Consider the following 25,839-nt stretch of genomic DNA (forward strand, 5'->3'; position numbering starts at 1 on the left):
TGTAGTCTGCCATCATTGTAATGCTCCATCTTCCCTGGTATCTTCTTGTAGTCTTCCATCATTGTAATGTTCCATCTTCCCTGGTATCTACTTATAGTCTGCCATCATTGTAATGTTCCATCTTCTCTGGTATCTTCTTGTAGTAATGCTCCATTTTCCCTGGTATCTTCTTTCCATCTGCCGTCATTGTAATGCTCCATTTTCCCTGGTATCTTCTTGTAGTCTGCCATCATTGTAATGCTCCATCTTCCCTGGTATCTTCTTGTAGTCTTCCATCATTATAATGCTCCATCTCCCCTGGTATCTACTTATAGTCTGCCATCATTGTAATGCTCCATCTTCCCTGGTATCTTCTTGTAGTCTGCCATCATTGTAATGCTCCATCTTCCCTGGTATCTTCTTGTAGTCTGCCATCATTGTAATGCTCCATCTTCCCTGGTATCTTCTTGTAGTCTGCCATCATTGTAATGCTCCATCTTCCCTGGTATCTTCTTGTAGTCTGCCATCATTGTAAAGCTCCATCTTCCCTGGTATCTTCTTGTAGTCTGCCATCATTGTAATGTTCCATCTTCCCTGGTATCTTCTTGTAGTCTGCCATCATTGTAATGCTCCATCTTCCCTGGTATCTTCTTGTAGTCTGCCATCATTGTAATGCTCCATCTTCCCTGCTATCTTCTTGTAATCTTCCGTCATTGTAATGCTCCATCTTCCCTGGTATCTTCTTGTAGTCTGCCATCATTGTAATGCTCCATCTTCCCTGGTATCGTCTTGTAGTCTGCCATCATTGTAATGCTCCATCTTCCCTGGTATCTTCTTGTAATCTTCCGTCATTGTAATGCTCCATCTTCCCTGGTATCTTCTTGTAGTCTGCCATCATTGTAATGCTCCATCTTCCCTGGTATCGTCTTGTAGTCTGCCATCATTGTAATGCTCCATCTTCCCTGGTATCTTCTTGTAGTCTGCCATCATTGTAATGCTCCATCTTCCCTGGTATCTTCTTGTAGTCTGCCATCATTGTAATGCTCCATCTTCCCTGGTATCTTCTTGTAGTCTGCCATCATTGTAATGCTCCATCTTCCCTTGTATCTTCTTGTAGTCTGCCATCATTGTAATGCTCCATCTTCCCTGGTATCTTCTTGTAATCTGCCATCATTGTAATGTTCCATCTTCCCTGGTATCTTCTTGTAGTCTGCCATCATTGTAATGCTCCATCTTCCCTGGTATCTTCTTGTAGTCTGCCATCATTGTAATGCTCCATCTTCCCTGGTATCTTCTTGTAGTCTGCCATCATTGTAATGCTCCATTTTCCCTGGTATCTTCTTGTAGTCTGCCATCATTGTAATGCTCCATCTTCCCTGCTATCTTCTTGTAGTCTGCTGTTATTGTAATGCTCCATCTTCCCTGCTATCTTCTTGTAGTCTGCCGTCATTGTAATGTTCCATCTTCCCTGGTATCTTCTTGTAGTCTGCCATCCTCGTAATGCTCCATCTTCCCTGGTATCTTCTTGTAGTCTGCCATCATTGTAACACTCCATCTTCCCTGGTATCTTCTTGTAGTCTGCCATCATTGTAATGCTCCATCTTCCCTGGTATCTTCTTGTAGTCTGCCATCATTGTAATGCTCCATGTCCCCTGGTATCTTCTTGTAGTCTGCCATCATTGTAATGCTCCATCTTCCCTGGTATCTTCTTGTAGTCTGCCATCATTGTAACACTCCATCTCCCCTGGTATCTTCTTGTAGTCTGCCATCATTGTAATGCTCCATCTTCCCTGGTATCTTCTTGAAGTCTGCCATCATTGTAACGCTCCATCTTCCTTGGTATCTTCTTGTAGTCTGCCATCATTGTAATGCTCCATCTTCCCTGGTATCTTCTTGTAGTCTGCCATCATTGTAATGCTCCATCTTCCCTGGTATCTTCTTGTAGTCTGACATCATTGTAACGCTCCATCTTCCCTGGTATCTTCTTGTAGTCTGCCATCATTGTAATGCTCCATCTTCCCTGGTATCTTCTTGTAGTCTGCCATCATTGTAATGCTCCATCTTCCCTGGTATCTTCTTGTAGTCTGCCATCATTGTAATGCTCCATCTTCCCTGGTATCTTCTTGTAGTCTGCCATCATTGTAATGCTCCATCTTCCCTGGTATCTTCTTGTAGTCTGCCATCATTGTAATGCTCCATTTTCCCTGGTATCTTCTTGTAGTCTGCCATCATTGTAATGCTCCATCTTCCCTGGTATCTTCTTGTAGTCTGCCATCATTGTAATGCTCCATCTTCCCTGGTATCTTCTTTCCATCTGCCGTCATTGTAAAGCTCCATCTTCCCTGGTATCTTCTCTTAGTCTGCCATCATTGTAATGCTCCATCTTCCCTGGTATCTTCTTTCCATCTGCCGTCATTGTAAAGCTCCATCTTCCCTGGTATCTTCTTGTAGTCTGCCATCATAGTAATGCTCCATTTTCCCTGGTATCTTCTTTCCATCTGCCATCATTGTAATGCTCCATCTTCCCTGGTATGTTCTTGTATTCTTCCATCATTATAATGCTCCATCTTCCCTGGTATCTACTTATAGTCTGCCATCATTGTAATGCTCCATCTTCCCTGGTATCTTCTTGTAGTCTTCCATCATTGTAATGTTCCATCTTCCCTGGTATCTACTTATAGTCTGCCATCATTGTGTAAGGGGTGGACGGACCCCTTACAAGGAGGCGCAGTTTCCCCCCTGAAGATACCCCACGCTGGGGTAGATAAAGCTGTTAATATTAATGTTTATGATTAATTGTATTTTTTACTGTATAGATGGGTTTCCCCTAGTGGCCGGGTGGGACGGCTGTCCCCATAGAAACAGTGCAGGAGAGAGGAGGGGCCGGCAGCTTAAGGGGGAGGGTGAGAAAGTGTTGTAGGGAAGAAAGTGGGAGTTTGAGGCAGTTGATTCCGGGACGGGGGAGAAGGAGCAACGGGGGCAGAGTGTGGGAGCTATGGTGGCAGCTAGCGAAAGGAAAGAGAAAGAAAGTGTCTTAACGGTGAAACAGAGTTGTGTGGGTCAAATCTGCGGTAGCCGGAGCGGGAAGCCAGGTGAAGAAGACTAGAAGTAGCCGGGCAAGGTCCCCTGAGAAGAGAAGACAGGAGCAGTTTTTCCCCGGCAGGAATTGTGATTGCGTGTTACAAGATTCGTGCATTGAGCCTGTTGTGAAACTCTGTGCAATAAAAATGCCGTTTGGTTCAACTGATGTCCGCCTGCAAAGTCTTCCTGCGTCTGACAGCGTGCTCTCTTCCACCACACTCTGCCCCATAAAACAATCCCCTGTCCCAATAGTGACGGCGGGGCCGGGGGTTAGCCTGTCACCCAATGGGGCCACAACTACAACCCCCGAGGCACCCCCGGCACCCCGTTACAATTGTAATGTTCCATCTTCCCTGGTATCTTCTTGTAGTCTGCCATCATTGTAATGCTCCATCTTCCCTGCTATCTTCTTGTAGTCTGCCATCATTGTAATGCTCCATCTTCCCTGGTATCTTGTTGTAGTCTTCCATCATTATAATGCTCCATCTTCCCTGGTATCTTCTTGTAGTCTGCCATCATTGTAATGTTCCATCTTCCCTGGTATCTTCTTGTAGTCTGCCATCACTGTAATGTTCCATCTTCCCTGGTATCTTCTTGTAGTCTGCCGTCATTGTAATGCTCCATCTTCCCTGGTATCTTCTTGTAGTCTGCCATCATTGTAATGTTCCATCTTCCCTGGTATCTACTTATAGTCTGCCATCATTGTAATGTTCCATCTTCTCTGGTATCTTCTTGTAGTAATGCTCCATCTTCCCTGGTATCTTCTTGTAGTCTGCCATCATTGTAACGCTCCATCTTCCCTGGTATCTTCTTGTAGTCTGCCATCATTGTAATGCTCCATCTTCCCTTGTATCTTCTTGTAATCTGCCATCATTGTAACGCTCCATCTTCCCTGGTATCTTCTTGTAGTCTGCCATCATTGTAATGTTCCATCTTCCCTGGTATCTTCTTGTAGTCTGCCATCATTGTAATGCTCCATCTCCCCTGCTATCTTCTTGTAGTCTATCATTGTAATGTTCCATCTTCCCTGGTATCTTCTTGTAGTCTGCCATCATTGTAAAGCTCTATCTTCCCTGCTATCTTCTTGTAGTCTGCCATCATTGTAATGCTCCATCTTCCCTGGTATCTTCTTGTAGTCTTCCATCATTGTAATGTTCCATCTTCCCTGGTATCTACTTATAGTCTGCCATCATTGTAATGTTCCATCTTCTCTGGTATCTTCTTGTAGTAATGCTCCATTTTCCCTGGTATCTTCTTTCCATCTGCCGTCATTGTAATGCTCCATTTTCCCTGGTATCTTCTTGTAGTCTGCCATCATTGTAATGCTCCATCTTCCCTGGTATCTTCTTGTAGTCTGCCATCATTGTAATGCTCCATCTTCCCTGGTATCTTCTTGTAGTCTGCCATCATTGTAATGCTCCATCTTCCCTGGTATCTTCTTGTAGTCTGCCATCATTGTAATGCTCCATCTTCCCTGGTATCTTCTTGTAGTCTGCCATCATTGTAAAGCTCCATCTTCCCTGGTATCTTCTTGTAGTCTGCCATCATTGTAATGTTCCATCTTCCCTGGTATCTTCTTGTAGTCTGCCATCATTGTAATGCTCCATCTTCCCTGGTATCTTCTTGTAGTCTGCCATCATAGTAATGCTCCATCTTCCCTGCTATCTTCTTGTAATCTTCCGTCATTGTAATGCTCCATCTTCCCTGGTATCTTCTTGTAGTCTGCCATCATTGTAATGCTCCATCTTCCCTGGTATCGTCTTGTAGTCTGCCATCATTGTAATGCTCCATCTTCCCTGGTATCTTCTTGTAATCTTCCGTCATTGTAATGCTCCATCTTCCCTGGTATCTTCTTGTAGTCTGCCATCATTGTAATGCTCCATCTTCCCTGGTATCGTCTTGTAGTCTGCCATCATTGTAATGCTCCATCTTCCCTGGTATCTTCTTGTAGTCTGCCATCATTGTAATGCTCCATCTTCCCTGGTATCTTCTTGTAGTCTGCCATCATTGTAATGCTCCATCTTCCCTGGTATCTTCTTGTAGTCTGCCATCATTGTAATGCTCCATCTTCCCTTGTATCTTCTTGTATTCTGCCATCATTGTAATGCTCCATCTTCCCTGGTATCTTCTTGTAATCTGCCATCATTGTAATGTTCCATCTTCCCTGGTATCTTCTTGTAGTCTGCCATCATTGTAATGCTCCATCTTCCCTGGTATCTTCTTGTAGTCTGCCATCATTGTAATGCTCCATCTTCCCTGGTATCTTCTTGTAGTCTGCCATCATTGTAATGCTCCATTTTCCCTGGTATCTTCTTGTAGTCTGCCATCATTGTAATGCTCCATCTTCCCTGCTATCTTCTTGTAGTCTGCTGTTATTGTAATGCTCCATCTTCCCTGCTATCTTCTTGTAGTCTGCCGTCATTGTAATGTTCCATCTTCCCTGGTATCTTCTTGTAGTCTGCCATCCTCGTAATGCTCCATCTTCCCTGGTATCTTCTTGTAGTCTGCCATCATTGTAACACTCCATCTTCCCTGGTATCTTCTTGTAGTCTGCCATCATTGTAATGCTCCATCTTCCCTGGTATCTTCTTGTAGTCTGCCATCATTGTAATGCTCCATGTCCCCTGGTATCTTCTTGTAGTCTGCCATCATTGTAATGCTCCATCTTCCCTGGTATCTTCTTGTAGTCTGCCATCATTGTAACACTCCATCTCCCCTGGTATCTTCTTGTAGTCTGCCATCATTGTAATGCTCCATCTTCCCTGGTATCTTCTTGTAGTCTGCCATCATTGTAACGCTCCATCTTCCTTGGTATCTTCTTGTAGTCTGCCATCATTGTAATGCTCCATCTTCCCTGGTATCTTCTTGTAGTCTGCCATCATTGTAATGCTCCATCTTCCCTGGTATCTTCTTGTAGTCTGACATCATTGTAACGCTCCATCTTCCCTGGTATCTTCTTGTAGTCTGCCATCATTGTAATGCTCCATCTTCCCTGGTATCTTCTTGTAGTCTGCCATCATTGTAATGCTCCATCTTCCCTGGTATCTTCTTGTAGTCTGCCATCATTGTAATGCTCCATCTTCCCTGGTATCTTCTTGTAGTCTGCCATCATTGTAATGTTCCATCTTCCCTGGTATCTTCTTGTAGTCTTCCATCATTGTAATGCTTCATCTTCCCTGGTATCTTCTTGTAGTCTGCCATCATTGTAATGCTCCATCTTCCCTGGTATCTTCTTGTAGTCTTCCATCATTATAATGCTCCATCTTCCCTGGTATCTTCTTGTAGTCTTCCATCATTGTAATGCTCCATCTTCCCTTGTATCTTCTTGTAGTCTGCCATCATTGTAATGTTCCATCTTCCCTGGTATCTTCTTGTAGTCTGCCATCATTGTAATGCTCCATCTTCCCTGGTATCTTCTTGTAGTCTTCCATCATTGTAATGCTCCATCTTCCCTGGTATCTTCTTGTAGTCTGCCGTCATTGTAATGCTCCATCTTCCCTGGTATCTTCTTGTAGTCTGCCATCATTGTAATGTTCCATCTTCCCTGGTATCTTCTTGTAGTCTTCCATCATTATAATGCTCCATCTTCCCTGGTATCTTTTTGTAGTCTTCCATCATTATAATGCTCCATCTTCCCTGGTATCTTCTTGTAGTCTTCCATCATTGTAATGCTCCATCTTCCCTTGTATCTTCTTGTAGTCTGCCATCATTGTAATGCTCCATCTTCCCTGGTATCTTCTTGTAGTCTGCCATCATTGTAATGCTCCATCTTCTCTGGTATCTTCTTGTAGTAATGCTCCATCTTCCCTGGTATCTTCTTGTAGTCTGCCATCATTGTAATGTTCCATCTTCCCTGGTATCTTCTTGTAGTCTGCCATCATTGTAATGCTCCATCTTCCCTGGTATCTTCTTGTAGTCTGCCATCATTGTAATGCTCCATCTTCCCTGGTATCTTCTTGTAGTCTGCCATCATTGTAATGCTCCATCTTCCCTGGTATCTTCTTGTAGTCTGCCATCATTGTAATGCTCCATCTTCTCTGGTATCTTCTTGTAGTCTGCCATCATTGTAATGTTCCATCTTCCCTGGTATCTTCTTGTAGTCTTCCATCATTGTAATGCTTCATCTTCCCTGGTATCTTCTTGTAGTCTGCCATCATTGTAATGCTCCATCTTCCCTGGTATCTTCTTGTAGTCTGCCATCATTGTAATGCTCCATCTTCCCTTGTATCATTGTAAAGCTCTATCTTCCCTGCTATCTTCTTGTAGTCTGCAAAAAAAGGGGGGAAGTATACCAAAAATTGGGATCACCAACACAATAATATAAGTAAAAAACTGGTTTTTATTATAACATTATCTCAAAAACAAACTGTGGACATAGCACGGCTCCAGGGACAGGCAGGAGCACACAAACAGACAATTAAAAGCATTTAAAAAGCCAGAATGGCAAGAATCCCCAACACGCCAGCCTCCAAAAGTTATAACAATATGAAATGATACCCCTCACAAGGTAAATAAACCCCGCAGACAGTGTATTACAGGTGACAATGCTCCGGATGTATCCCATATAATAAAGGGAACCAAGGGGAACCTATCAGCTATACCTTATAAGTAAACTCTACAGACAATATATTGCAGATGACAATGCTCAGGATATATCCAATATAGTGAAAGGAGCCAGTGGAACCTATCAGCTATACCTTATAGAGTGTCATATACCTATTAATAGTAACCACATAAATGAGAGGGTTAACTGGTGTAACTCATGAGGTATACAAGTACAAAAATGTGGCTAATGTACCCAAGTTATGCATCTAGAGGAGAGGATTAGATCGTATATTGGTCATGCTATGTTAGAATAGCAGACCGTAATCACAAACCCCTGATGCAAAATGAGCAGTCACCTAGAAATATATGACAAAATTCATGTCAGTGCAGAGTCTGAAGCAGGTGTAAGGGTAACCTGAATAATCAGTCAGATAGACAAGGAACCATACTTACACCTGACAGACCTGCAGCAATACCAGGGAAAGTGAGGAGGGTAAGTGCATAATAAGAGGTAGGTGGCGTGTGTCCCCACGCGTATCGCCACCGCACGTGTGGCTTCCTCAGGGGAGAGAAATTTTACCTGGAGATCCCATTTGGTGGTGCCCTTTCTATTCCCTTTTGTCGACTTACCTGGAGATCCCATTTGGTGGTGCCCTTTCTATTCCCTTTTGTCGACTCTTACCTGGAGATCCCATTTGGTGGTGCCCTTTCTATTCCCTTTTGTCGACTCTTACCTGGAGATCCCATTTGGTGGTGCCCTTTCTATTCCCTTTTGTCTTATCTTCTTGTAGTCTGCCATCATTGTAATGTTCCATCTTCCCTGGTATCTTCTTGTAGTCTTCCATCATTGTAATGCTTCATCTTCCCTGGTATCTTCTTGTAGTCTGCCATCATTGTAATGTTCCATCTTCCCTGGTATCTTCTTGTAGTCCGCCATCATTGTAATGCTCCATCTTCCCTGGTATCTTCTTGTAATCTGCCATCATTGTAATGTTCCATCTTCCTTGCTCTCTTCTTGTAGTCTGCCGTCATTGTAATGTTCCATCTTCCCTGGTATCTTCTTGTAGTCAGCCATCATTGTAATGCTTCATCTTCCCTGGTATCTTCTTGTAGTCTGCCATCATTGTAATGTTCCATCTTCCTTGCTCTCTTCTTGTAGTCTGCCATCATTGTAATGCTCCATCTTCCTTGTTCTCTTCTTGTAGTCTGCCATCATTGTAATGTTCCATCTTCCCTGGTATCTTCTTGTAGTCTGCCATCATTGTAATGCTCCATCTTCCTTGGTATCTTCTTGTAGTCTGCCATCATTGTAATGCTCCATCTTCCCTGGTATCTTCTTGCAGTCTGCCATCATTGTAATGCTCCATCTTCCCTGGTATCTTCTTGTAGTCTGCCGTCATTGTAATGTTCCATCTTCCCTGGTATCTTCTTGTAGTTTGCCATCATTGTAATGTTCCATCTTCCTTGCTCTCTTCTTGTAGTCTGCCATCATTGTAATGTTCCATCTTCCTTGCTCTCTTCTTGTAGTCTGCCATCATTGTAATGCTCCATCTTCCCTGGTATCTTCTTGTAGTCAGCCATCATTGTAATGTTCCATCTTCCCTGGTATCTTCTTGTAGTCTGCCATCATTGTAATGTTCCATCTTCCCTGGTATCTTCTTGTAGTCTTCCATCATTGTAATGTTCCTTCTTCCCTGGTATCTTCTTGTAGTCTTCTATCATTGTAATGCTGCATCTTCCCTGGTATCTTCTTGTAGTCTGCCATCATTGTAATGCTCCATCTTCCCTGGTATCTTCTTGTAGTCTGCCATCATTGTAATGCTCCATCTTCCCTGGTATCTTCTTTCTATCTCTTTAATGCCCTGGTGTAATCATTCACCTTGGTCTTCACTCACAGCTGCCAAATTTTCAGGAAAGTTGTCAAGGTGGAAATGGAGGAAATGCCCTTTCAAACTCAGCAGGCACCTATAAAGCTTGAAATGCTTTCAGAATTCATACGACGATCTTTTTCTAGTTAGGATATTTGTTATTGCCTAAAAATTTCTCTATGACCTCTTTTTTTTATCATTTTTTTATTCATTTCCAAAATACGTACAGTACAGACCAAAAGTTTGGACACACCTTATCATTCAAAGAGTTTTCTTTATTTTCAGGACTCTGAAAATTGTAGATTCACATTGAAGGCATCAAAACTATGAACTAAAACATGTGGAATGAAATCCTTAAAAAAGTGTGAAACAACTGAAAATATGTCTTATATTTTAGGTTCTTCAAAGTAGCCACCTTTTGCTTTGATTACTACTTTGCACACTCTTGGCATTCTCTTGATGAGCTTCAAGAGGTAGTCACCGGAAATGGTCTTCCAACAGTCTTGAAGGAGTTCCCAGAGATGCTTAGCACTTGTTGGCTCTTTTGCCTTCACTCTGCGGTCCAGCTCACCCCAAGCCATCTCGATTGGGTTCAGGTCTGGTGGTGTAGCACCCCATCACTCTCCTTCTTAGTCAAATAGCCCTTACACAGCCTGGAGGTGTGTTTGGGATCATTGTCCTGTTGAAAAATGAATGATGGTCCAACTAAACGCAAACTGGATGGAATAGAACGCCGCTGCAAGATGCTGTGGTAGGCATGCTTGTTCTGTATGCCTTAAATTTTTAATAAATCCCCAACAGTGTCATCAGCAAAGCACCCCCACACCATCACACCTCCTCCTCCATGCTTCACGGTGGGAACCAGCCATGTAGAGTCCATCCATTCACTTTATCTACAAAGACACGGTGGTTGGATCAAAAGATCTCAAATTTGGACTCATCAGACCAAAGCACAGATTTCCACTGGTCTAATGTCCATTCCCTGTGTTCTTTAGCCCAAACAAGTCTCTTCTCCTTGTTGCCTGTCCTTAGCAGTGGTTTCCTAGCAGCTATTTTACCATGAAGGAAACAGTTGTTCTAGAGATGAGAAGGTGTGTCCAAACTTTTGGTCTGTACTGTATATATAATATTACAACAGTACAACGGGTAACAGGGAACAATCCATATAGCTTATGTATATCATCATTCTGAGACATTAAATGTCCCTGTTGACCTCAATAACAGAAAATGAAAAGAACCAAGGAGGGGAATGGGGGGGTAAGGGAAAGGAGGGAAAAGGGGATTGCGAAAAATAAGGAAAAGGGGGTGGTTGGGGGGGCGAGCAGCCACCAACATGAGAATACTTTGAGTAACATTGGATCTGATTCAACATATTTAGCAAAGAATTAACCACAGTATGGTAAACATTATGCGGAATGTGAGGGGCTTGGAATTGGGTTTGGAGGAGAGTTGACGGGGTGTAATGCAGATGACAAAGGAGAAGTCGTCCAAAATTCCCATTGTTTAGATACGGCAATTTTCCTATGTAGACTAGGTGCCAAACTCAATTCATACACATAGTGAGCATTGAGTCTTCCGACCAGTTCTTCCTTGTTTGGAGGGGTTGAGGATTTCCACCTATATGCAATACATTGTCTACTTGCAATTAAAAAATGGGAATTTGTGCTTTTGAAGGAGTCTGGGATTAAATCAATACCTATATGAAGGATCGCCAGAGCAGGGTTGAGGTCTAGCCGGGACCAGTAGTCAAGTGTACCATATCAAAGACCATTTGCCAAAATGTAAGTATCTTGGGGCAATACCACCACATGTGACTAAGTGAACCTCTTTGATTACCTCCTCTCCAACATAGTGGGGGATAGTTGGGCAAAAAGGCAGCAAATTGGGATGGGTCCCTCTATGACCTCTTGAAATGCCATCCACCCTTCATTTTGAGGATCTGTCATGGTATTGCTAAACTCTCGATCAGCTATATGCCTTCTAATGTCTGGTCCGAAAGGCCTGGAAACTTGGTGACCAAGTATTTGAAGCATTGTCGATCTCTTGATAGTAATTTTACAAATTGCTTCATCAATCCTCATTTTATGTGGAGAGGTGGTAGAAGAACTTTATGGGAAGGTACCAAAGTTTCTCGGAGGACATTTTTTTTTCACCAACTGTGAGCACCCTCGGCTGCCAACCCTTATTGGTCAAGTGATTTCGTTGATCTCGACTGTCCCATAGACTCAGAAAAGGGTATTTAGTATAGCCAGCTTGTTGCCCGAGCAGCATGCACAAGACTTTCAAATCCCTGCACACTTGCCAACCGTATTCTTTATTTTTAAGTTTATGAAGAACCAATTCCAAGTCTCGTAGGTTTCCATGAGGTGTACGGAATGACCTACAGGGATGGAAGCATAAAGACTGCCAATGTGGAGTAAAACTGCTTTGAGACTTAGTTTTGAAGAATCTATAAAAGACACCATTGTGCTGAATCATATTGGATTTTGAATTGAGCCATCAAACCTTCGACATTGATGCAATAAACCAGCTTGTCTTCCTGGGCAAAGTAAGGAACGAACTCGTCTTCACGATGTCTGAACCATGAAAAGACACTCCTGGCAACAATAAACTCCTGCTTTTGAGTCTTGATCCGAGTAAGGCTCTGTGCCCACATGTGCGTATTGCATGCAGTCACGCTGCATTCTGCACCGCAGCGTAACTGCATGCGTCCTGCGTCGCCAGCACAATCTATGAAGATTGTGCATAATCCATGCACACGTTGCGTTTTAGAACGCAGCGATTTGCATGCTGCCAAATCGCTGCGTTCTAAAAAGCAACGTCACTTATTCCATGCGCTTTGGATGCTGGTCTCGCTCTGTCTATGGTGGGGGCTGTATCCAGAGCGCATGAAATCGTCTTTTCCACTGCAATCATATGCAGTGTTTTTGCAGCGATTTGAAGCGCACATGTGCTGTTCAAATCCTTGCAGAAATTTCTGCAGGGACAGGACGCAACGTGCGCACATAGCCTAACTCACCGGCATCTTTGGGAAGGTTCAAGTCTCTTACCAAATCATTCATCTCTTCCTGGGAAAATAATGTTGGTCTTGTATCATCTTCAAAGTAAGAACTTGATTCATCTTCTGGCTCAGATATAACTCCACCTTCCTTGGAGATAGTTATCTCTTTCAAGGTAGCAGGGACCTTGAGTACTGGTATATCTGTGCCATGGGGATTGGGACGAGTTGCTGAGTGAAGATTGGGGTATGAAGTGGAATGAATGGGGAACGACATCTTGAATGCACTGATGTGAATTAATTAATAGTATATGGGCTTTAAATCTGGTTAAAAATCTAAGATCAAAAAAATACAAAAAATTGAGTGAAAAACCTATTAAATTTGAAGAGAATTTTGCATTTTGTGGCAAATCCTGCCGTCCAGTATTTTTTTCTATATATTTTTTTGTTTTCAGGACGCCAAAATACATGGAAATTAGATAAAAGTAATCAAACAGCTTTTTAGTCTTGCACCTGTACAATTGTAATCCTTTAGTCTAAGGAGTTGGAGAGAATATTCTGAGCTTTCTTATATACCGGATTTTTCAAATTATAAGACACACTTTTCCTCCCAAAAATTTGGGAGGAAAGTGAGGGGTGCGTCTTATAATCTGAATGTAGCTTACTGGGGTGGTGGAGAGTGGTCGCAAGAGGCCGAGGGAATGCTGCGGTGGCTGTGCATTGCCTAAGGCAGTTAGTGCTGGGTCAGAGGCGGATGGTGCAGGGTCTGAGGCAGATGGTGCGGGGTCTGCAGCAGATGGTGCTGGGGCAAATGTGCAGTGCCTGCAGCCGCTGTGCGGGGTCTCCGGTGGCTGCTGCTGCTGGGGTGGCTGTGTGGTGTCTACGGCAGCTGTGCGGTGTCTGCGCGGAGTCTCCACCAGTGTGCTGCGGTGTCTGCACCAGTACAGCCTACAGTTTCTCACACACCCACCACCCCTGCCTCCTGTGACTCCTTCACCACTGCTACTGGCCCTTTCGGTAAGACACCAATGGATTACAAGGCGAACCCCATTTTTTTTCACCTTTTTTGTTCTGAATTTGCAGTGCGTCTTATAATCCGGTGCATCTTATAAAACGAAAACCATGGTAGTCATCTCTGTTTTGGATAACTATTCCATTCCCCCTTGGCAGCTGATATAGTTACTATATCTGAATCATTGCATAATGATTTTAAGGCAACCTTTTCTTTTTTATCTAGGTTATTTTGTGTAGATGAGAGTGTAAACTGTCTGATTTTATTGAACTCTTCAAGCACCAAGTCGAGGCAAGTGTCCAAAAAACTGACCTCGACTTTCAAGGGGATAAAAGCTTGATTTGGGAAAAAAACAATATGTAGTCCTGTGTCATAGAAATAATAAAATCCATAAAGACTCAATAAGACGCTTATGAATCTGACCCCCTCCTTTGGAAACAGGTAACGAAAGACAATCCTCTAGCAGATGTGAGGCCATTCTCAGCTTGAATGCACAAGAATGCAGAAAAGGACAGATTTATGACCGGTAGAGATAAAAGCAGCAGTTGAACAGAAAAATAGCGGAGGAATGCAAATCCTTTTTTATCCCCTTATAGAAAATATGAATTGAGAACTCATCATTTTCTAAGACCTAAGGGGGCTTTACACGCTACGACATCGCTAATGCGATCTCGTTGGGGTCACGGAATTGGTGACGCACTTCCGGCCGCATTAGCTATGCATTAGCGATGCAGTTGCGTGTGACACCGATGAGCGATTTTGCATCGTTGCAAAAACGTGCAAAATCGCTCATCAGTGACATGGGGGTCCATTCTCAAAAATCGTTACTGAAGCAGTAACGAAGTTGTTCCTCGTTCCTGCGGCAGCACACATCACTGCGTGTGACGCCGCAGGAACGAGGAACCTCTCCTTACCTGCCTCACGGCCACAATGCGGAAGGAAGGAGGTGGGCGGGATGTTACGTCCCGCTCATCTCCGCCCCTCTGCTGCTATTGGGCGGCGGTTCAGTGACGCTGCTGTGACGTCGATGTGACGCCGCACGGACCGCCCCCTTAGAAAGGAGGCGGTTTGCCTGTCACAGCGACGTCGCTAGACAGGTATGTGTGACTGCTCTGGGCGATGTTGTGCGCCACGGGCAGCTATTTGCCCGTGTCGCACAACAGATGGGGGCGGGTACCCACACTAGCGATATCGGTACCGATATCGCAGTGTGTAAAGTGGCCTTTAGACACATCCTATAGTTATCTGAAGTCCAGCCCTGTTATGAGTCACCAGAGGGGAAGTATGTGGGTGTAACTTGTGTTTATAAAAAGCTAATGCAGACTATCATCCTTGTTCAATGAAAAGAACATTGCTGTGTAGGATTGCTCCACGTTCCATTGGAGTCCTTCCCTCCAGAAATCAGAAGTAATTTCTGTGACCCAGGTTCAGTAATTTTTCTTTTGTTATTCCCTTTTATTTTATGTAATTGCATATGCTGTATTATTTTGTTCCCCTTTGTAATATGTATATTTTTATAAACACTGCCTACTTTTCAGATTAAATATATAACAATTAATAGCGTATGGCTTTGGATGTGATTTATAGATTAAGAGTAACAAAGCTAATTGTAATGTGTGTCCAATCAAACTATATAAGCAGAGACCCTGATCCAGCGATGTGTCACTTACTTTGCTGTTTGCTGAAGTTTTGATAAAGATCAGTTTTATTTGCTTAAGATCCACGAGTTCTCGAAATGCTGTTCTATGTATAACCTCACCCACACCACTGATTGGCAGCTGTGTACAATGAGCATAGACAGAAAGCTGCCAATCAGGTGAGGGCGGGGTTATACAGAGCTAATGGAGATGGAGGATACATGGCAGCAGTTTTACTAGTTCTCTAGTGATAATAACCTAGCGATAATACAGTGATTTTATCAAAACTACAGCAAGCAGTCCAGTAAATGACATATCATTGGAGTCAGAGTCCCTATCTGTCATGGGTAACAGACAGACCTTTGTTGTCCGGCAATAGAAGGTCACAGTATTTGGCTGCGCAAAATACTCTCTGACTTTTTATTTTTTCTGTTGTCAGTATTCAGTGTACTTGTATCTCATCTGTTGGGTTTTCATCCTTGTTTCTTTAGGACCCAGGGGAGCTCCTCTTTATTTCAGTTGCTAATAATCTGTATTTCCCCTTGGGTTTAAATACTCTCATTTTCTCTGGACTTGTACTGGAGATATTTATTTCCTTCACAAAGTCTGGATGCAAGCAGGTGGCTTGCATGCATCAGTAGGATAGTAGTTGCTATTTACTGAACTTCTTACTGAGTCGTCTTGCGATAAGTTGTTTGTTGTTTTCCTTTGTTTGTTATCCCTGTGTGTCCTTTAGTGCCTGGTGAGGTTGACAAAGAGCTCATCCGAACCGCTCTCTACCTAGGGCCCAGATCAGGGTCAGCCTAGGATTAGGTATCTGGCGCAGCATGGTGAGGGAATCCAGGGCCCAGTGGTAGGCTTGGTCAGCAGTGATCATCTCCTCCTTCCCTAGACTCAGGGTTTCCCCTCCCTTACTTTGTTTGCTTGGTACTTCCCCGTACCTAGTGTGACACTGTCTTTATATATTATTCTGATTTCTAATTAAGGGTTAAACACTTAGTGACAGATTGGCATTTAATTCCCAAAATCCCAGCATAGGTATCATAAATGTTAGTGCGAAATGTCTATAAATCTGCGCCAACACCAGAGGTTCTGAGGCAAAATTATCACATCTAGACAATAGAGTAAGATAAGCATGAAGAATATACATTTACAAGCATTTATTAACAAAACAACAAGTTTTGAAATGCAATTATATACAATGTGATATACTTCAGAGTTCCTATCTCCAATCTGGGGCTGCGCTTTTTAGTAAATAAAGCAGTGGGCAACCTGAGATTAGTGAATTATCTAAATATAATCCAGTATCAAAACCTTTCACAAATGTTCCTAAAGGCTCTCAAAAGGGCTAACAGTATGCCAGCTAAAAAATAAAATGAATATTCACTGCTCCCCACGCCATAATCCCGCCCACCTCTAGGCAGTGAAGCCAGCGCCAACCAAGATGTGGGCAGTATTATTAGCGTGGGGAGCAGTGAATATTCATTCTCTTTAATATTGGGCACACATCACCCAGCCGCCGGCTTACTGCTATGGCTGGTCAGTCACATGTGTTGACTATTCGAGAAAAAATATTACCTGCTCCCCAAGCCCATAATCCCGGGCGTGGGGAGCAGTGAATATTCCGGCAGCTGATGTCTGCGTGTAACTGTGGACGCATGGAAGTAATGTCATGCACTGCTTACATACTGAAGTCCCTTGCCAGCATCAGAAGAGAACACCGTGCACCGATGTGTGCAGCTGCATCATCTTATGTGTGCAGCATTATGGGGAAATATATAACAGAATGGGCCCAAGATGAGGGCTATATACAAGTATGGGGATATATATATAGAATCCAGGAAGAAAGCTCAAGCACAGAATCCAGGGAGTAATATAGGTAAAAATCGTAGTTTTATTTATAAATCCTTAAAAAGTCCATCATTAGGTCATTCAAACATATTCAGAGTACGCGTTTCGAGCATAATTGCTTCTGAGAGGAGTAAAAGCAACTATGCTCGAAACGCGTACTCTTTGAATATGTTTAAATGACCTAATGATGCAATTTTTAAGGATTTATAAATAAAACTACGATTTTTACCTATATTTTTCCCTATATTCTGTGCTGGAGCTTTCTTCCTGGATTCTATGCTTATTGACAGGACTGGCCGTCTTTCTGCATCCATGCACGATCCAATCTAGTGGGCTCTAGGAACAGGTGAGCGGATTCAACCCCTCCTTTTTTTTACCTTACAGAATGGGGATATATACAGTATACTAGGACAAGTGCCATATATATCAGGATGGGATAAAGATGGGCAACATCTATACCAGGATGAAGCACATATACACAAGGATGGGAGACACATACAGTATATCTGGAAGGGGCCCAGGATGGGGAACATTAGTACAGAATTAGGGGATTTTATCCCCGTAACAGTGTCAGCAGCAGATCCCCCTATAACAGTGCTTCATGACCACATTTTTTGCGTCAATCTTTTTCCCTATATTCCTAGTTATGTCTTATGGTCTGAAAAATATGATAAAGTTTAAAAAGAAAAAAAATGGTTCTTTCCCTCACCAATTCTTCCTTTTGTAGCCGATTTTTGGATAAAACCCTTTGAATTATGGTACATCATGATGGCTGCTCCCGTGTCACTCATCTGACAACAGGACCTGACTAATCTTTAAAACCTTTGGCAAATTCTGAAAGCAAAAATTGCTGCTCCACTCTGTTGGTTTTCTGATGGTCGGCAAGACTTGATTTACAAATTAAGGGCTCATGCGCACACTGCGTCCTGACTAGTGCAGAAATAAATGTACCCTCTGGCATACTTGACGCTGCGAGTTGACAAAAAGAATGCATCCAAAACGCATGTAGTTTGGATGCATTTTGCATGCATTTTACATGCATTTTTGTCAGTGCAGTCCCCCAGCAATTCAGCTCTGCTACATGCCCACTGACAGCAGACACAGACAGAGCCGGGCGATGAGAATGAACTTGGATGAACTTCACCCGACTTCATTGTCATCCCGCAGCTTTTTCTCTGTGTGCTGTCATGAACTCAGATGGTCCTCCGAAGTAAGTGCCAGGACACAGGAGTCCGCAGCAGTGACGTCAGAGTTTCACCCGATTTCACTGACATCGCACGGCTCTCTCTCTCTCTGTGTCCCCTGAGTGACTGCAGTGAGCCACGCAATCAGCTGTGCTTTCACTCAGGTGACCAGCGGCCACAGCTGGAGTCCTCCACCTGAGAGCGGTGGCTGCGAGTAACCTCAATGACAGCACAGCTGATGGCGCGACTCACTTCAGTTGCTGCATAGAGCTCACAGGAGCGGCGGTGTTCTACTGCCGCTCCTGTCAGCTTCCGATGTAGCAGAGCTGAAAGCGTCGTGGGACCTTGTGTGGATTACGCCGGACCTGGAGGTGTTTTTGAGGGGTTAAAAAAGTGGTGAAAGAGGGTGTTCTTTTGTCTTTTATTCCAAGTAAAGGATTTTTCGTTGTGTGTATTTATTTTTTTTAACTTACAGATTAATCTGCTGCCATTAACTCCTTATAACCCAGATTGCCACCACACCAGGGCAATTCGGGATGAGCCGGGTAGAGTCCCGGGACGGTCGCATCTAATGGATGCGGCAATTCCGGGTGGCTGCTGGCTGATATTGTTAGGCTGGGGGGCTCCCCATAACATTGAGCTCCCCATCCTGAGAATACCAGCCTTCAGCCGTATGGCTTTACCCTGGCTGGTATCAATATTGGGGGGGACCTCACGTTGTTTTTTTTTAATTATTATTTTTTTTTTAATGCACGATATAGACATGCCCACCGACAGCTGTGATTGGTTGCAGTGAGACAACTGTCACTCAGCGTGGGGGCGTGTCTGATTGCAACCAATCATAGGCGCCGGTGGGCAGAGGAAGCAGGGAATAGGAGATTGAATAATGAGCGACCGGCAATTTCAAAAGAGAAGCCGCCACAGTGTGAACGCCGTGCAGCGCCGCACCCGTAATCAGGGAGTATGAGAGAGGGGGTGGGAAGGAGAGACAGACATCGACAGAGAGAGAGATAGAGACAGAGAGAGAGAGAGAGAGACCGACTGACAGAGAGAGAGACCAAAAGACCTGCGTTTTTTATTGTCAAATAAACATGCAAATGCACTGCTTAGCATTTTGGTAGCGTTTTTCTACAACTCATTGATTTCAATGGGTGTAGAACGCTGCCAAAATGAACAAAAGAAGTGACTGCTACTTTTTTAAACGCAGAGATTTTCTCAAATTTTTGACAATCAAAACATTGCGTTTAAAAAAGCATCGTGAGCACGGATTTTGCATGATTCTCATAGATACTTTGCTGGTGAAGCAGCACGCATGAATTTTGACAATGTGACGCTGCAGCTTAAAATGCTGCAGAAACGCAAAAAAAAAAGCAACGTGCGCATGAGCCCTAAACATTTCAATTATTCACAACATGAAAAAGGTTCCTTCCCTGTATGGCTTCAGCAAATGTTTAACGAGATCCGATTTCTGAGAATAACATTTTCCACATTCAGAACATAAAAATGTTTTTTTGATTGATTTTTGATTTTGTGTGATTTTTTTGATGGTAACCAAGACATAATTTCCTAGTAAAACATTTCCCACACTCTGAACATGAATATGGCTTCTCCCCTGTGTGAATTTTCTGATGTCTAACAAGATCTGATTTCCGAATAAAACATTTCCCACATTCTGAACATGAAAATGGCTTCTCCCCTGTGTGAATTTTCTGATGTCTAACAAGATCTGATTTCCGAATAAAACATTTCCCACATTCTGAACATGAAAATGGCTTCTCCCCTGTATGAGATCTTTGATGCACAACAAGATCTGATTTCCGAATAAAACATTTCCCACATTCTGAACATGAAAATGGCTTCGCCCCAGTGTGAGATCTTTGATGCACAATAAGTTCTGATTTCTGAATAAAACATTTCCCACATTCTAAACATGAAAATGGCTTCGCCCCTGTGTGAGATCTTTGATGCACAACAAGTTCTGATTTCTGAATAAAACATTTCCCACATTCTGAACATGAAAATGGCTTCTCCCCTGTGTGATTTTTCTGATGTCTAACAAGGTCTGATTTCTGAATATAACATTTCCCACATTCTGAACATGAAAATGGCTTCACCCCTGTGTGAGATCTTTGATGCACAACTAGTTCTGATTTCTTAATAAAACATTTCCCACATTCTGAACATGAAAATGGCTTCTCCCCTGTGTGAGATCTTTGATGCACAACAAGTTTTGATTTCTGAATAAAACATTTCCCACATTCTGAACATGAAAATGGCTTCTCCCCTGTATGAGATCTTTGATGCACAACAAGAGCTGATTTCCGAATAAAACATTTCCCACATTCTGAACATGAAAATGGCTTCGCCCCTGTGTGAGATCTTTGATGCACAATAAGTTCTGATTTCTGAATAAAACATTTCCCACATTCTGAACATGAAAATGGCTTCTCCCCTGTGTGAGATCTTTGATGCACAACAAGTTCTGATTTCTGAATAAAACATTTCCCACATTCTGAACATGAAAATGGCTTCTCCCCTGTATGAGATCTTTGATGCACAACAAGAGCTGATTTCCGAATAAAACATTTCCCACATTCTGAACATGAAAATGGCTTCGCCCCTGTGTGAGATCTTTGATGCACAACAAGTTCTGATTTCTGAATAAAACATTTCCCACATTCTGAACATGAAAATGGCTTCGCCCCTGTGTGAGATCTTTGATGCACAACTAGTTCTGATTTCTTAATAAAACATTTCCCACATTCTGAACATGAAAATGGCTTCTCCCCTGTGTGAGATCTTTGATGCACAACAAGTTTTGATTTCTGAATAAAACATTTCCCACATTCTGAACATGAAAATGGCTTCTTCCCTGTGTGAGTTTTTTGATGATTGGAATTTTGGACTTGTTTGAAAAGATCAGATGATAGATCAATCCTAGGAAGGACTGGAGGTATATCTGGGACAACAGCATGCTCCTCATATGTATCATGTGTGATACTTTCATCCTCTGTTATAAATTCTGAAGATATTAGAGGTCCATCTGAACTCCCAATACAGTCATCTGCTAAATATAAACACAATGTTATTAGTTTTTAATGATATTTTGAAAGCACATTGTGTTTTAAACCATAACATCAGAAATTAAACTAGGAAACAAATTATTCTGAATCTATTTTCTAATTTCGAGATCTTAGGGCGGCTTTGCACGTTGCGACATTGCACGTGCGATGTCGATGGGGTCAAATCGAAAGTGACGCACATCCGGCGTCGCAGTCGATATCGCAACGTGTAAAACCTTTTTGATACGATGAACGAGCGCAAAAGCGTCGTTATCGTATCATCGCTGCAGCCTCCGACATTTCCATAATGCCGGTGCAGCGACAGGTACGATGTTGTTCCTCGCTCCTGCGGCAGCACACATCGCTGTGTGTGAAGCCGCAGGAGCGAGGAACTTCACCTTACCTGCCGCCAGCTGCAATGAGAAGGACGGAGGTGGGCGGGATGTTTACATCCTGCTCATCTCCGCCCCTCCACTTCAATTGGCCGCCTGCCGTGTGACGTCGCTGTGACGCCGCACGATCCGCCCCCTTAGGAAGGAGGCGGGTCGCCGGCCAGAGGGACGTCGCACGGCAGGTATGTGCGTGTGAAACTGCCGTAGCGATAATAATCGCTACGGCAGCTTTCACTAGATATTGCACGTGCGACGGGGGCGGGACTATCGCTGCAGCATCGGTAACACATTGTTACCGATGTCGCAGCGTGCAAAGCCCGCCTTAGTGTTACATCTTCGTTAATTCGGACCTCCCATTCCTGTCTCCAAAATATCTCTCCAGTAGCACCAGTTCTCTGAAATGTCCTACAGTAAATAATCTGATTTGTCACGATATGAATGCAGGATAGCGAGGCACAAGGGGCTCCCTATACTGTTCCTCATGCTAGGAGACCTTAGGCTCTCTCTAACTTCTGGATTACTCCTGTAAGTGGAGATGCCAGTCTTGGGCCTTACTATTCTCCTGACCAGATGACTAATCTGTTATCCCCCTAGGGAAGGAAGGGGCAGGAATATGATGGAAAAAGATTAAAACAAATAAGAAAACCAAAATTCATACATACTGCAAACTCACAGAATTAAACAATGAGAAACTAAGGAGAAAAGCAAGAGCAGGAAAGCAGCAACAAAAAGACAACAAGGGTTAACACCAAAACTGGTCACAGCAACAATTCACAACACCTGACCAGACCAGTATAGGTAAACTACAGCTGGCATTAATGGAATAGTCCACCCAGTATATACAGGAGGGGAGCGAATGACACTGGCTCCCCTACAGCATGTAATGAAAGATATTAACAAGCAGCCTAGCAGAGATTAACTCTTGCTAGCCTGCCTAAGCCTGTAGTTTCATGCCTGTGTCTACTTGAGCTGCTCACAAATATCAAAGAAGTTAGCAGGCAGAGTGCAGTATCCACAGATCCTGACTCCGCCATGCCAGTTGTCAGAAGCTGCAAAATTCTCCTAGTAACATTGACACACAACATAGACAATTTCAATGAGTGTTTTTTTTAAGACGAAAATAAAATAGATAAAGACAGATGTCGGATATTTAACAGTGTTGTCCGGGACTGTAACGTTGATGGCCTATTCTGAGGCTTTTTAACCAAAGCAGGTAGCAGGGTCTTGCGGTCTATCCAAATATGTCTTCAAACCAAAAGAAGAAAAAGGGTTAATCCCGCACAATCTGCCAGAATAAAGGCTGCTTTACACGTTTCAATTAAACGTGCGATCGCATTTGTGATTGCACCCGCCCCCATCGCTTGTGCGGCATGGCCAATTTGTTGCCCGTGTCACACAATGCTGTAACCCCCCGTCACACGTACTTACCTGCCATGCGACCTCGCTATGGGCGGCGAACATCCACTTCCTGAAGGGGGAGGGACGTTCGGCGTCACAGCGACGTCACACAGCAACCGCCCAATAGAAGTGGAGGGGCGGAGATGAGCGGGACGTAAACATCCCGCCCACCTCCTTCCACATAGCCGGCGGGACGCAGGTAAGCGGTGTTCATCATTCCCGGGGTGTCACACACAGCGATGTGTGCTGCCTCGGGAACATTGAACAACTGGATGTTCAATTTTTAGAAAATGAACGATGTGTATGCGATCAATGTTTTTGCGTACAATCGGAATCGCACGTAGGTGTCACACGCAACTACAACACTAACGATGCCGGATGTGCCTCACTTAAGACATGACCCCGCCGACACATCGTTAGATATATTGTAGCGTGTAAAACCCGCTTAAGATGTGGAAATGTTGAAAGATTAATAACATCATGTCATATGACTCTGAAGTCATCAAAGGTACTTAAACAATCAACTTTAGAATACCTCTGATGGCGTCCCTAAGAGAGTGCGGTTCCTGAGAAATTGCGCAGTTTGTTTCCTCCCAACACTGGTCCTGACTGTAACTAGGTGTTATTATTTTATTTCAACCATTCTCCAAAAATCCCAACAAATCATGCTAGCTCTTATTTTTGGTGTAGGTCGTCTTTTTGGGGAAACAGGATATTCATGAAACCTCTGCAGGTCTTTGAGTTGCCTTCATAACGACATAAAGAAGGCACTAGAAACAAACATCAGAAGAAGCAGACGCAAAGAAAATACAGCTGAAAAAAAAACCAGAGCAGAAAGTCTAAAAATGAAATCACAAAATTAGTGCATAAAGTACATGAGTAGATATCTCTTACTGGATAGAGCTGGAGGAAACACATCCTGAGGAACATCAAGATCTTCTTGTTTACAGTCCTGTGGGAGAAGAGGATGGGGACATCTCTCTGGTGTCGTCCTCTTACTGGATAGAACTGGAGGAGACACATACAGGGACTGAATTCATTCCTTACATACAGATAATTATAGGCCGTGTGTATTTAGTCCTGTCTATTACCTGGTGATGTGAGGGGCTGGGGAACCTCCATCATGACGTCCTTGTACAGATCTTTGTGTCCTCCTAAATACTCCCACTCCTCCATGGAGAAATAGACGGTGACGTCCTGACACCTTATAGGAACCTGACACATACAATGATACCGTTACCCCCGATCCCTTCACAGCGTTACTGTATAATGTCCCAGCATTCCCAGCAGTGTCACCTCTCCAGTCAGCAGCTCAATCATCTTGTAGGGGAGTTCTAGGATCTTCTGGTCATTGATGTCCTCATGTATCGGGGGGTGAGGTGGAGGCCCCGTGATTGGGCTCAGGGGTCTTCCCCATCCCTCAGACACAGGGGCCTGACAGCACTCACTAGAGGTCTTCTTCACTACTGTGTAATCCTGGTTATGGAGAGACACAGTAATAAATCTCACTACAGACATTTCCAGAGTCCTCACCTCTCCAGTTCTGTCCATCTGTTATTCCCATAGATAAGAATGATGTAATGTGACGTCATCAGAATCTCTCACCTCTCCAGTAAGCCGGAAGAGGATCTCTAGGGTGAGGTGTAATATCCTCTCCGCCATCTTGTCCCTGTCCATATCCATCCTTGATGGGTCAATCAGAATTCTCTTATATAGAAGATCTCCACTGAGAGGATCCGATATTGTAGGGACCTGAATGGGGAGAAGAATCCGCTGTAATAATACAATTACTGGAGATAACCGTTCACTAGATAGGGATGATTGCCGCGCTGCCATGAGGAGTCCAGACTAACTCTGCTACCTCATTACAGTGAATAGATCTTTTGGGGGTTTCATCTGAATCATGTCATTTGAAGAATTACATGTAAACCTGTCACACTAATAGATTGAGGAGAAGGGTGTAGCTTCACTGTGCCCTGAACCAGGCTTATCTAGGGGGTCATGATTAAGTGCCTACCCAGTCACCACCAGAGCCTCTGAGGTTGGACTTTGCTGACAGTAGGCACCAGTTACCAATACAGGGCACTCCCTGGTTGTTGTTTTTCACCAAGAGGCTGAGCGGTGTATCATGAGAAAGATGGGGTGGGAACCACTGCCTCTAGGGAAGAACAGGAAGGATAAACCCTGTCACTTACTCTGAGCAACCCTGAGCTCCCCGATGTCCCAAGACAGGTTCTTTCCCCTTGTGCAGCAATCACGTGTCTATCCCTGTCTTACCCTAATCACAACTGTGTCTAGGGAGCAGGGCTGGAGGAACACTAGTCCTGCTTTATGATAATGACACAAAAGGAAAACAACAAAGGAAAAAGAAACTGCATTCCCAAACAACAAGTGGTGAAAAAGGGGGATGGAAGAGAAATAAATAAAAAGGGAGATGATCAATAGGAAGACACCAAAGAAAATTTCCAAGCTGCAATCTCCAGGATCAAATTCAAAACAATTTCTCTTTCCATGGCTCTCACCTCCATGCCAGGACCATGGAAAAGCAAGTTATCACTGGCAACTACTGAGGTAAAGTGGTGAGAACGTATACCAGGGGGAGTGCAGAAATCAGAACAGCTGAGACAACTCAGGATGGTAAGCCAAGAAAGACACAAGGGTCTGCTTAACCCTAGCAGCGCCAGCATAGTCTGCACAGCTACGTGGAAAGCAAAGCAGATGCTAATACTGCTGGCGTGCGCTGTGACCTTCTGCCCCATGGGATAGGGGCGACCTCTCTCTGTCCGATAACCTGGTGTCAAAACCCTGATGTAAGTGCTCAGTGTAGAAAAC

General features: G+C 43.6%; 1 protein-coding gene across 1 annotated transcript; it reads right to left on the reverse strand.

Moving 5' to 3' along the window:
* Positions 1–17,208: 17,208 nt before the first annotated feature.
* LOC142258795 (uncharacterized) lies at positions 17,209–24,558 on the reverse strand. Its single transcript, XM_075331389.1, has 5 exons — positions 24,541–24,558; positions 24,304–24,483; positions 24,099–24,222; positions 23,902–24,015; positions 17,209–21,219 (listed from the first exon to the last, which is right to left on the reverse strand). The coding sequence occupies exons 1-5, from the start codon at positions 24,556–24,558 to the stop codon at positions 19,646–19,648; spliced, it is 2,010 nt and encodes a 669-aa protein (XP_075187504.1). The 3' UTR covers positions 17,209–19,645.
* Positions 24,559–25,839: the final 1,281 nt, after the last annotated feature.

The sequence above is a fragment of the Anomaloglossus baeobatrachus genome (genome assembly GCF_048569485.1).
Source record: "Anomaloglossus baeobatrachus isolate aAnoBae1 chromosome 5 unlocalized genomic scaffold, aAnoBae1.hap1 SUPER_5_unloc_11, whole genome shotgun sequence".
NCBI classification, from domain to species: domain Eukaryota; kingdom Metazoa; phylum Chordata; class Amphibia; order Anura; family Aromobatidae; genus Anomaloglossus; species Anomaloglossus baeobatrachus.